General features: G+C 43.6%; 1 protein-coding gene across 1 annotated transcript in view; it reads left to right on the forward strand.

The window, feature by feature from the left end:
- Positions 1-12688, forward strand: part of LOC130160456 (disintegrin and metalloproteinase domain-containing protein 9-like) — a 30168-nt gene that overhangs the window by 7652 nt on the left and 9828 nt on the right. Inside the window, exons 2-11 of the mRNA XM_056362919.1 lie at positions 2370-2467; positions 3879-3943; positions 5061-5139; positions 7078-7154; positions 7755-7944; positions 8915-8980; positions 9401-9472; positions 10226-10395; positions 11623-11704; positions 12463-12596. Of these exons, the coding sequence (XP_056218894.1) occupies positions 2370-2467; positions 3879-3943; positions 5061-5139; positions 7078-7154; positions 7755-7944; positions 8915-8980; positions 9401-9472; positions 10226-10395; positions 11623-11704; positions 12463-12596 (1033 nt within the window). The remainder of the gene's footprint in view (positions 1-2369; positions 2468-3878; positions 3944-5060; positions 5140-7077; positions 7155-7754; positions 7945-8914; positions 8981-9400; positions 9473-10225; positions 10396-11622; positions 11705-12462; positions 12597-12688) is intronic.

Genomic DNA, 12688 nt, shown 5'->3' on the forward strand with positions numbered 1-12688 from the left:
CTTCGTAGGATGATTCACTCCTTTGTCTTGTGTGTACAAGCTGCTTTTGGGGAGGCATGCTCCTTTCTGAGCACTGCAAAGACTACTGAGCCCTGCTGTTTCTGTAGCGTGTGTCCTAAGAGTCTCCAGAATGCTGTCCGAATGTCAGCATCACATCCCCTGCAATAAAGGTACTTCTGGACGGCAGGGGGGAAGTACCAGGCACACAGCAGCGACGTGCAGGAGCTCGGGGTCGGATATGAGCGAAATCTGCGGTTGGAAATGACAAATGTAGAGAAGTGATTTGCCGGAGTATGTACTTTTGGTGGTTCATCCCACGGAAGGAAGCAGCCCTTCCCTCCCCTGTTTTCAGGCCAAGGAGGTATTGACACTATTTTCTATAGCCTGTGAACATAAGGGCTTCTTTTCAGGAAGTCTGTCTCTGCTTTTTTAATACATTTTTTCCAACAATCACTGTAATTAATGTAATTTCTGCTTTAGTATGTGTACTGTTATTTCCTGAGAAACAACATAGCTCTGCCTATGCTTGTGTGACAGAAACGCTGTGTCATGACTAGGTGCACTGCAGTGCGACTCCATGCTCCAAATGGATGCACATCCGTGCTGTAATGGGAGAGAAGTTGAAAGCAGTCTAACTGGTTTTGTTTGCTCCTTGGGGATATCGGTGGAAAGAGTGCAGAAGTGGACGTGCCTTTCACTTGGGCAGTCGCTTACCGGGATGCCCACATGAAACGCTAACCTGAGGTGGTGGTTGTAGCATTGGGGTTGTGTGGCAGCCTGCTAGAGAGGCTGCAGGAGCCTCAGCATCACTGCAGCTTGGCACTGCCAGCTCGGGGGAGGCTTCTGGGCAGCCCCTGGCCTTTAGAGCCTCTGGGAGGGCTCCTGCTCATTTCTGAAATGATGGAGCAGGCCTCTGACGGAGGCTTTGAGCGCTCAGCACCTTCGTATGACTTGAGAAGCCACAGCCTTCGGAGCTGCAGGGTGAGCTTTGGCGTGCTCAGAGTGGCTGGTTTTTAAATGAATGCAGTGTCTCAGTCCCACTCTGAGAGTTTTTGGAGGATCTTAGAAACTAAACAGCCCCTCATTGCCCCCCCCCCCAGATGTGTGGTGATTATTCCTGGAGGCAAACGGTGACAAGGAGGATAACTGTTCCCTTCCCCCTACCTTTGGGTTGGGGAAGCTCAGGCTCCTCTGATGAGCTCACTGATTCCATTGCCGTGAGCTAGTAAAACTGTTGCTCTTAATGCTGCCTGCAATCCCTCCGTGACCAACCTACTGCTTCCCCGGGGAGCAGCTCCTGAGCCAGGCACAGGCAGACAGTGACCATTGATGGGAAAAGTGATTTACATGTGCAATTTATTATTGTTTACACAGTTGATATAGAACGGTTGCTTGTAAAAACTGATGCCTTATAAAAGAAACTTGGACCATAGGCTTTTGTTTGGCTCAGAGGATCTGTCTGATGTTGCATATGCAAATCATTTGTAAAGTGATTTGCAAAAGGCTACTTTGTTGCATGCATTTGTTTCACCTTGCTTGTTTTTATAAGGTCCTTAAGAGCTCTCCAAGAACATCATGAGTAGTACTGGCCTTGTGTCAGAAGGTTGGCTGTGACATGCAGGGGGAGGGTGTAAGGCTGAGCTCTGCTGGGCCAGCTTTGTGTGGCCCTGCTGTTGGGAAGCGCAGGAATTGCTGGAGCCCCCGGGAGCTAATCTAGAGGCTGCATGGTTGAGCTGGTGCGGTTCTGCAGCTTTGCAGCACAGGACGCCTGGCTTTGGCACCGTCTGCGTCCTTGAGCAAGTTCTCTGTGCTGACCTGCTTTGTTAAATGCTCTGATTCCTGCTGATGAAAAGTGATGGTGTATGAGATAGATACTTGTAAGACAGTAATTGGGGGTGCAACACTTTCGATTTGAAACCTTGAAAATTGGGTGTCTTCTCAGCCATTTGTATGTTGTTTTTTCTGGCCTTTTACAAGGCAATCCAAGTGTGCTTTGCTCTAGAGATTTGCTCTGTGCTCTCCTGCGTGCATCAGGGCCTTTGGCTTTTTCTCTTTGGATTACAGCTCTCTAAATGCAAGTGGTGCCTTGGCGAGTGGTGCTGTGTCCTTTCTTAAAAGTAGAGATTGACAGAATGCGATAAGAAACGATGCCAGTCTAGTAGCAGAGGGATCTGCCCCATGAAGTGCTGCAGACCCCTACTGAGCAGCCCAGTTTCAGGGGTCTGTGATAAGCTGGAGACCTAAATTGGCGTCACAGGCTGCCTCCTTCCTGCTGAAGGGGCTTTACCTGAAATAAGAGTTCTCTTCCTTGTGCCTTATCCTTCTGATTGCTTTGTTTCTTTAGCCGGTGTTTCTGTTCTGCTTTCTAGGTTTCCAGCCGGTTTCTCTCCTGTCTTCCTATGAGGTTGTAATCCCACAGAGGTTAGGAAGAGAACGGCGAGAGGCTTCCAATGTCTCCTCAGTACAGGTACTGGGCAATCTTAAAAATGCCTTCAGTTTAGTATCTTACTTCCTAATGAGGTACACCCAAAACGGACTTGAAATTCTCAGAAAACTCTACCAGGCCCATCCAGCAGCGAGCAAGTAGCCATCCTTACAAAAGGTATTACATCTAGCATTGCCTTTAGCTGAGTTACAGTAAATACCTCCCTGCTTCAGAGGTTACAAGTTGCCATAATGGATCTGGGTGTAAAGATTGCATAATGAGCGTTGTTCAGCAGTGGAAAGAGTTTTAGAGAGGTAGTGGGATTGTTATCCTGGGAGATGCTCAAAATCTGTCTGGAGGACGCCATGAGCAGCTTGGGCCAGCTCTGTAGCTGGCCCTGCTTTGAGCATGGGGTTGGATTACAGAACCTCCAGCAGTACTTTCCAGACTGTATTATTCTGCTGTAGCCACGTAACTAAAGACCGCACACTTCAAAGTATTTGGATTAACCAACTGTGTTTAGTCACAAATTTTACAAGCATTGGCAGAATTTAATATTAACAAAAATGCCTTGCAGTTTATTGCAGACGTTGATTAATACTCCTGCTGTGATATTTAATGTAGTGGCCAGGCGATTCAGCTTATCCACTTAATATTTAAGGACCCCAGTTGCTGTGTGTAGCACTTGGCTAATGCAAGGCTGTGGAGGTACTGGCTCACTGTGAATGTTCAGTAATAAAACTGTGTTGTCCTTTTCCAGCTGTAACTAAGAGGTTTTCAGTGGAAGTCTTAGAAACAAGGAATAAGAAAACCACAAAGCTATTTTGAAATAGCTTTCTTGATGTAACTTTTCCCTAGTTACACAGAAAGGGATGCCAGGTTCCAGAGGTAGGGATAATTATAAAATAAGTTCAGGTTCACTCACATGTGGTTATTCCTGGTCTGGTACAACTAGGAAGATTTAAGAAGGAAAGTTTGTTAACTTAGTGCCTGGCAGTTCCAATGTGTGGACATGGCAGTCATTTTGTCTGCTGGATGTCAGGGAACCAGAGCAAATCCTGATGGCTGTGGTCAGCTTGTCATTGCCAGGTCTTGTGCGCTCAGCAGAGCTGGCTTGGGAGCACAAGGAACACCCGCTCCCCTGGCCAGTGTTGGGGTGCCAGCAAGAAGTGTGACAGGAGAGGCAGCTCAGATTGACAGAGTTCTGCATCCCCCTGGTGGGTGGTTAAAATTTCATTGGTATCGTCTGCATCTCCAGTGACTCCTGTTGTATCTAAAAATGCTAACAGTACAGACTAGTCCTGAGCTATGGAAGGTGACAGTAGTGCTTTGAATGCTAGAGTTGTAGCAGTAATGGAGTTTGTAGAGGCTCTTTTCTGCCAAACTTCTGTTGATTTCAGAGAATGTTTTATTCATTAATATGAGTAAAATGCAACTTTTTTTTTCTATTCAGGACAAGGTGTCATATGCTATTGAAATAGAAGGAAAAGAATACACGATTCATCTAGAGAAGAACAAGTGAGTGATGAATTTCTTCAGCTTATTAAATTCCATCTGTTTTGTCTGAACACCAAGCTGGCAGGTAGCGTGTGGACTCTACTCTTGAGGTTCTCTATGAGAAGTACAGTTCCGTGCTAGCGCTGTGAAACCGGCAGAGAAAGGCAGTGAGAGTGGATTGAGTCACACAGTCTTGGCTGTCAGCCAGAAATTTTGTTGAACTCCTGCAACCCTGGTGATCCCCTTTCAGTAAAGGAAGCAGTAGTTTGCTCAAATGGGGTTTGGGGAATGGTTGAAATGACTCTGTCCATTCACATCTAAAAATAAACAAACTGAACTGTATTTCAAGTAAATATTTTTGCTTTCTTCTGGGTTTTGTTTATTGTTTCAGGGTGGGTTTTTTTCCCCTTCTCATAGCACAAGAATACTAATAAACCAGGAAACTGACTTTATTTATATCCAGTGCCTTAACACCCGTAATTCACAGACAGTATGGATGTTGGCTGTCTTGAGTTCGTTTTCTAAAGGGCTACTTGTAGCAGCAGCAGGTTTATAAGGCTATGGGTTCTTACAGCTGCCCTCATAATAGGCAAAAGAGATAATTATTTAAATGTACAAGCCTCTGAGGATCTGGGGATCTCTAGCTGCCACTTGCCAAGCCCCTGACCCTCAGAAACATGGGAATTCAGCTACACTGCATCAGTGGATTTACCAGTATGGGTCAGCAGTCTTAATCGTGGGAGACTTCTGCAATGCACTTCCTTCCAAAACTGGCAAAGAGAAGTCATATGCAGCAGACTAAGTGCTATGATTTTAATTATTTTTTAAATTTTTTTTGCACGGAAGCAAGCTTTTAGCACAATTTAATGGGTTTTGATGCTTGTTTTACTTATCTGGGGTGAGGTGGTTGATCTGATTTCATTCATTAATGTTCCGCCATTTTGGTATCTTTGCTTTTGCTGTGGAAATGCACAATTTCCTTTTTTAATTTTGAAGGATTTTCCTTCTGAATATTTCCTTATTTAATTGCAATTTATGTATTTGTGACACTTTTGATTAGGATCATCCTACTGCCCTGCTACAGTATCATAGTCATTTCATGAAATTTCTCTGTATTCCTTCTCCCCTTTCCTTACAGAGAACTGCTGCCCAAAGATTTCACCGTTTACACCTATAATAAGGAGGGAAAGTTGCAATCTGAATATCCAGATGTCCAGGTAGGATTTTTTTCTTTTTATACGCTTCCTGAAGGTGACACGAACGCTAAGCATCTACAGAGTGAGGGAGTCACGTATTACAAAGTGATAGTTGTATTTTTTGCTGGGCCACCTTCTAACCCTGTTCACGTGCTGTGCTCTTTGTGGAGAGAATCCTTGATTTTTGGATGAGGATCTAGCCTGCAGCTGGTAATAGATGCCTGTTTTCTAAAACGGAGGTGATTGCTGTCTAACTGAAAGCTACTCTTCTCTAAAAAGGAAATGCTTTTCTTAGCTGTCAGGTATATCGTTATCTGAGAGTGGTGCTGTCCTTGTCCTACAGCACGGTGCAGTGTTGGTGTCGCCTCCAGACACAGACCTTGCTTCTGAGGGGGACCAGAGCGCACGGAGCAGGGCTGGGGTGGTCTAGTGACTGAGTGTGCAGCTTTTACATTTACGCACAACAGTCTTCCAGATTGAAGTCAAATGAATGGTCAGCTGCTGACCCATCTTTTCAGTTGTGTGAAGCTGTCTGTTAGTGACTTTTAAGAATTTTTTGAGGGTTGACAGGCTATCAGTTAGTTCCCAAATTTCTGGACTACTAGAAGGGATGAATGAGATAAAAACTGGAGGACCTTTGACAGGGATGTTATCTGTGTAGCAATGGAGTTACTCCACTAAGAACACATTTGCAGCCCTCTTTTTATGCACAAGCAGGCTGCCTGATAGGTTGCCTTTGAAAATGTAATTGCTTCAGTGACATAAGAATAAAAAGCAGCTTGTGCAATACAAAAACCATGAGAGTATTTCTAAGGGCATCACTCTTCTAATGTATCAGTATTGTTCTTTTGAAAAGGAAGTGTTGGTCATACATGATTCATAGGATCTTGCTTTTTGAAATAGAGCACCTTAGTCAATGGAGTATTTACTTCCTAGGTAAAAGTGATTGACTAAGAGGAAAAATGCTTTTTATGTATGATGTCATGAAAGTCACAGTGGCCCTGAAGGATTAACACATGCCTTCAGTGCTTTCTGCATTCATTGCTGAAACAACAGGCTGTTGTTTCTACCTGACCCCTATAATAATGTTCAAAAATGCACTTACCAGAGGAAATGGAGCGTATTTGCCCCATACTATCCCCTTGTCTAGTTTCCAAAATAGGTATTTACGGAGGACAAAATGGAAGTATTCAGTCTCATCAGGGCTGATGAGGGGACGTACTGTGCAACCAAAAAGTTCAGCAAGCGCCTGTTGGCAAGAATAGCAGGTGCTGGCCCTCTTCTTGCTGGAGAGAGGTTACGTACAAGTCAAACATTCTGCAGGGCTGTTTGCTAGAAGACTGGTGATTTGGCCCAAATCTGTAGGGAGGGGCTGGCCTTGAAATATTTGAGGCAGGGTGGAGGACAGAACTTAGAGCAGGATGGCTTACGGTCAAGTTAAGAAATCCAGTTGCTAGATATGCTTCTGAGCCCTGCTTGCCTGGTATTTATAGCTTGTTGGCAGCGCCAGCTCTGAATTCGGCTTCAGGTAGAATGGCTGAGTGGGCGATTGGGATCTGAAACTGAAATCTCTAATGAGCTGCTGGTGCCGTGGAGTTGTGAAGAACATTTGCTTTACAGGATAGGGAAGTAGGGATGCAGCTGGAGTCCTGTACCCCTGGCATCTTGATTAGCTTCCTATATCTAAGTCCTTGTGGTATTAAGACAGGTGAGGAAATTTTTAGGTGCATGTTAGCAAAAGAAATGCTGTTATATTGTGGTAGAGCTACAAGTGTGTTAGAACCTACAGACTGTAGTTAAAAGGCATGTGGTAAATTTAACCTAAAGCATATTAATGTTTCTCAAGTTGTAACTACTGCCGGTCAGTGGCAGGCATAGCAATTACATGATGAGAGATCGGGCTGGGTGTGCAGATGTGCATGGAGTATGTGTGTAATGCACTCTTGTTTTCCTGCACAGGATCACTGCCATTATCAGGGATATGTGGAGGGGACCCTGGATTCTGTGGTTGCTGTCAGCACTTGCTTGGGGCTCAGGTAGCACAACTCATCTTTTGTGTCCTAGCTGTCACGTGAGTCTCATGGCTCAGTGAACCTGAAACAAAATTCTTGCTCTGCTTTTAACTACTGTTCAGCCAGGTGGGGATTCATTGTCCGGGGCCAAGCTGCAATAGTGTATGCCTTTGTGCAGTCTTTCTGTGGTGTCTTTTATTCACATAGTTAACAGATCCTTGAAATACCATTAAATAAGTTGATTAATGCAGTTTGTTATCAGTGTACAGTAAGTTATTTTGGGACATTGATTTTTTTTTTATTATTATTATTTTTTTAGGGCCATGTCTGACACGAGAGTGGCAATAGTGTATTTGAATTAAAGCATTTCTGCTTAAGACTTGTGATTTAATTTCTGGGGCATTGCAAACTCTTCCAAAAAAGTTTAATTTACTGTATTTCTGAAAGCCCTGTCCAGTGAAAGGCTGCTTTCACGCTTGAAATGCGGCATGCTGTTTTGCAAGGACTGAGCTAGAGACATGCCTTTAATTATCAAAGAATAACTGTTTGTTTTACTGTAAAAAAAGCTGGGTAACTATCCTCTGTGCTTAATGCAAGAATTTCTCACACACTACCATATTTTAGAGGTTTGGTGACAATAGGGAACATCACCTATGGGATTGAGCCCATGGATTCCTCTTCTGGCTCTAAACACATTCTATATCGATTGGATAATGTGAAGAAGGAGCCCACAATGTGCGGAGTAACCACTGAAGACCATGAAAGAGAACATACAGAGGAAAATCACCATCCCAGTATGACTCAGCTGCTGCGGGTAAGTACTCCACTGTTTTCTCCACAGTCCCCTATAATGGGTCTTGTAAGTGTTCAGCTAAGAATATCGAAGCTGCTTATCAGATTTCCTGGAGCTTAGCACATACCTAAAGGTTTCTGATTCAGAGGGCTTTGTGTGCTGCTGAAAAACTCAGTTGCTTCAACAAAGCAGTTGCAGTTTGCTTCTGCTTGTAGCAGAAGAGGAGCTCTCCCTTCACTGCGAGGGTGGTGAGACACTGGAACAAGTTGCCCAGAGCAGCTGTGGATGCCCCATCCTTGGAAGCGGAGAGTGTCCCTGCGTGTGGCAACGTCTAGCTACAGCCTGTAGCTAGATGATTTTTTAAGGTCCCTTCAACCCAATTTTTTCTGTGAGGGCTAAGTGGCTAATTAGATTATTCATGGGCAGAGATTTTGGGGCTGGTAGGGGTAGGAGCACAACCCTTATTGGAGGGGCTCATTAGCAAAGTATTGCATCAGAAGCCAGGAGAATATTGTGTTGTTTGTTCCATGCTCCTAAACGTCAGAATAACAGTTTGGTGTGAAGGTGTCCCCCCTTGTTGTTTGAAGACTGGCTATACAGGAACAAGATTGCAGTAAAAGCAGTGGTATGAGAAACACTGAATTTCATTTCAAGGTTGTTGATGTTTGTTTGTTAGTTAGTGTCTTTCTGCTCCTTTATAGGAGTGTATTCTGTCTTCCCAAAGAAACCTTTGTGAAAAGTAAAGAGGTCTTTTGCTTTTGAAACACAGGAAATCTTTGTGCAGCTAAATTTTAGTGTAGAACACGTATAGAATTGTCATTGCATTGGATCACACTTCTTGGTTTTGGCTTGTTGCTGTCTTGGCACAGTGTGCTTTGGGTGTGTTTCTCAAACCACCAGTTGTAGCAAGTGAAATACGACATTGACATGATTTTGTTTTGTTTACTTCAATTTTATTAATTCAAGTGTAATCTAAAACTTTTTTTCACAGAGAAAGAGAGCAGTCCTACATCAAACAAGATATGTGGAGCTGTTCATAGTTGTGGATAAAGAAAAGGTAGGGACTGTGTGTTGCTTTCCCTTCCTTCTCCCCAGGAGGTGGCTTGGAAAGCCCTCAGTTTTCCTTACTCCCAAATGGGCTGTTGAAAGACACTGACAATTCAGCCAAGGTTACGCAAATATGCTAACCTAAAACAGAACAAATGTGTTGTATGCAGTACTCTTCAGGAAAAGAGTAAACTGGCAGACAAATGTAAAGAAAACACTTGGCAAAAACTGTCTTTGCTGTACTGTTTTTGAATATTGAGATGTTGTACAATGGCAGTGAAGGTGCTGCTGTCTTGATTAGCATCACCTTGACAGGAGCTTTGGAGCCAGGCAAGAATGTTTTTCATGTTGCTAGTCTTAAAATGTTGTGTTCCTTTTTCTAGCTCTTGTCTTTGTCTTCCCTTCAATGACTAGTTTCTTTGTCTTGCAGTTTGAAGATTTTGGGAAGAGTGAAACAGAAGTAAGAGAACACATGGTGCAACTGGCAAACTTCCTTGACAGTGTAAGTTAAAGCTACGCTGAGTGTGTAAGTGGAATGACATTGTGTGCAGCAGCCCTGCAGCTGTTTACTTTTGTAAACCTCTACCTTGGCGTCTCTTCTGTTACCGCTTTAGTGAGAATGAAATAAAGGGGTTTTTTTATCAAGCCAGGAGCTAAACCTGTTCCCTCAGTTGTGATGTTGAAGAGTCGTACCTGAGCGTTGTGCTGAAGGAGTGCCAGAGTAGCGGGGGCTGCAAAGCGGTGGCAGTATTTATTGACAGAGGGCTTTGGTGAATGCATTGCTGTGAAGGCTTTTCCACCTCTACATTCATCTGCAATCATAATACTTGAGAATTAATTTAGGGAACTCTTCCAACCTGTGCTACGTACAGTGAGTGACAAGACAGGCTGTTGCAGTTACTGCAATTCTTGTGTTTATGTAAAGGTTAGAGAAAAGGCATGTTTTTCAACTTGACTATTTCAGATGACACTATTTGTTAGATTTGAGACTCTTTTTTTTATATCTGTTCTCAGTTTTCTTACAATATTGCTTGTGTGGCATTTAAGCATTGATCCTTTAGCTAATGAAGATTTAAATCACAGCGAAAATGCATTTTGGGTGATTTGAATTGTGTGCTAACGTTTAAAAAACTAACAAACCCAAACAGAAAAAGTAGATTCTTGCAATAAGATATATAATACTAGACCACTTGATCTTATCTGAAGGTCTTCAGAAATATTTCTTTTTTTTTTTCTTTTTTCTTTTCTTTCCCAGATGTACATCATGTTGAACATCCGCATTGTGCTGGTTGGTCTGGAGATTTGGAAGTATGAAAACATAATTAGCACAGACGGAGGTGCTGGTGATGTGCTGGCAAATTTTGTACAGTGGCGAGAGAAGAATCTTGTTTTACGCCGGAGACATGACAGTGCCCAGTTTGTTCTGTGAGTTGCAGTCTCTTCCCTTTGACTTTTAAGAAGCTCATTCTATTACTCTCTGCTCAGCCGTACTGTGGTATCAAAAGTAGCCAGCGTATTTCAGCAGAGAATCCAGTGCAATCTGCTGTGGTTTATGTACTTGTGAAAACAGTCCAAGTCAATTTAAGCATTTTTAAGGTTTCTGTGGTCGTTGAATTCAGTGTCCTCTCTGACAGGTATATTGCTAAATAATTTTTTTTTTCTTGTCCCACATGTCCTGTACTGTTCCATGTTCTATTGTATAAAGCTTCTGTTCAGATAATCCTTTGTCAGGTTGCACACTGGTTAGACTTGTAATCTAGGGATTTTTCCACTTGAAAATGAGCATAAACCTGGTGCAGAGTATTGCATTTTAACGGAGAAAAAGTTGTTTCTGCAGTTGGTATCCAGAAGCTAGCTACGTGCTTTGAGCTTTGACATGTGACGTTAATCTGTCCATCCCTACTGCCTTAAGCTAGCTCAGAGCTTCCTGAGTTGTCATCTCTGCCCCACTTCCAGGACGCGTGCCCCTGTGCACTTCCCGCTCCCGCAGATAGCGCAGCCCTTAGGAAGTCACTGCCCAAAGCAGCGAAAGGGCAGCAGCGAGAGTGTGCTCTGCCTGGGGCAGCAGCCCAGCCTGCCCTTGGGCAAAGTAGCAGCTCCCCTTCCCACAGGAGCTGTGGGAGCCTCTTCTCCAAGGCAGAACAGCACCGCTCAGGTGATGAGGATGAAATGGCTGAAAAAATGTTCTTTTAAAAAATTCTTGTATCTGAAGAAAAAGTGGTGTGTCGTGCTGTTGCACTTAAGCTTTAAGAACTGTGTAGAAACAAAATAAGAGAGTAACGAGAAGGAAGTTGACAAGGAAAGAAATCTATGGAGTTTGACAACAGTAGAAGGGCAGCTAACAGCCATTTAAATTATTTATATTTAGAGGGAAGATGTGGAAGAGGCTGACTTTCTCTGCAAACCCTTGTCTTTAAGAATAAAGAACCATGAACAGAAAGATAAAGCCGAACTGGTACATTCATACCCACAGTCAATAGTAGCATTCCTAGCAGTGCTGCTTTGTTAGGATTGGAAAGCTGGAAAAGCAGTATTTTATGCCCCAGAAGCAGAAGTGGTGTATTGAGTAGCTGTACGGATGGGCTGTACTGTTGGCAGTGTTGTGTGTCTAGTTGATTGTCTTTCCTTTTTCTCCCCATGAATTCCCCGTAGGAAGAAGGGGTTTGGTGGCACAGCTGGAATGGCCTATGTTGGAACAGTGTGCTCCAAGAGCCACGCAGGAGGCATTAATGTGGTGAGATATCTTTAGTGATAAGTGTGAATGCGATCAAGATAAGAGTTTTGCACTCCAGAAGTCTTCCTGGAAGTGTGGAATCTGTAATAACAAAGCTGAAGTGGCTTAGTGGGAGCTTTTATGTGGTCTCCAACTGTTTCTGGCACTTCCATGATATCCGGATCACAACTTTTCTGTGGTCTTCTGCGTCCTCTGCTCAGCTTCCCTTCATGTGTGCAGCACTCATGAAAAAGGGACAGGATTTCTCTGCTGACATTTGAAGCACCTCTGCCTTAGAAGTATGTAGTTCTCAGATTTGTCCTCTGGTGTCTGCTTGACCTGCAAAACCAACACCCGACTCCTCGAGCGGTGCTAGTTGACTGCCCTTTTTATGTGAAATTGCGGAGTGTTAATGAACTGAATTGCTGATCTCAGATAACTGGCAATCCTAGCAATCTTGTTTTCTTGGACAGAAGTACTGGAATCAGCGTTTGCATGTTTTAAGAGATTTGGGCTGGTGTGGAGAACTCAGTCTTTTGTGTTAATGTTGCAGCTGCACTGGAAAGTAGAGGCGGTTCAGTAGTGTCCCAAATATGTTTATCCAAGGGCTGTTATTACTAAGCAGATGACACACACTGGTTAGAAAGCAGGCACAGTTGGTCTGAGAATCCTTTTAAAGTAGAGACAGAATGACAGAAATGTCTTATTGGCACATAGTAAACACTGACTGTCTCAATATAAGCTGTCTGCTAATTTTCTTCTGGTTTGCTCTTGTGCAGTTTGGAAGAATCAGTATACAGATGTTTGCTTCAATTATGGCTCATGAACTGGGCCATAACCTGGGGATGAACCATGACGATGAACGTGTCTGTCACTGTGGAGCAAGCAGTTGCATTATGAGCTCTGGAGCATCGTGAGTAACTGACAGAAGGGAAGGCATTGTCTGAGGGTCAAAGGACCCTACCCATGCGCTTTGTTTTTGTGGATGATTGCTTTCATCTTCAA

The sequence above is a fragment of the Falco biarmicus genome, chromosome 18, assembly GCF_023638135.1.
Source record: "Falco biarmicus isolate bFalBia1 chromosome 18, bFalBia1.pri, whole genome shotgun sequence".
NCBI classification, from domain to species: domain Eukaryota; kingdom Metazoa; phylum Chordata; class Aves; order Falconiformes; family Falconidae; genus Falco; species Falco biarmicus.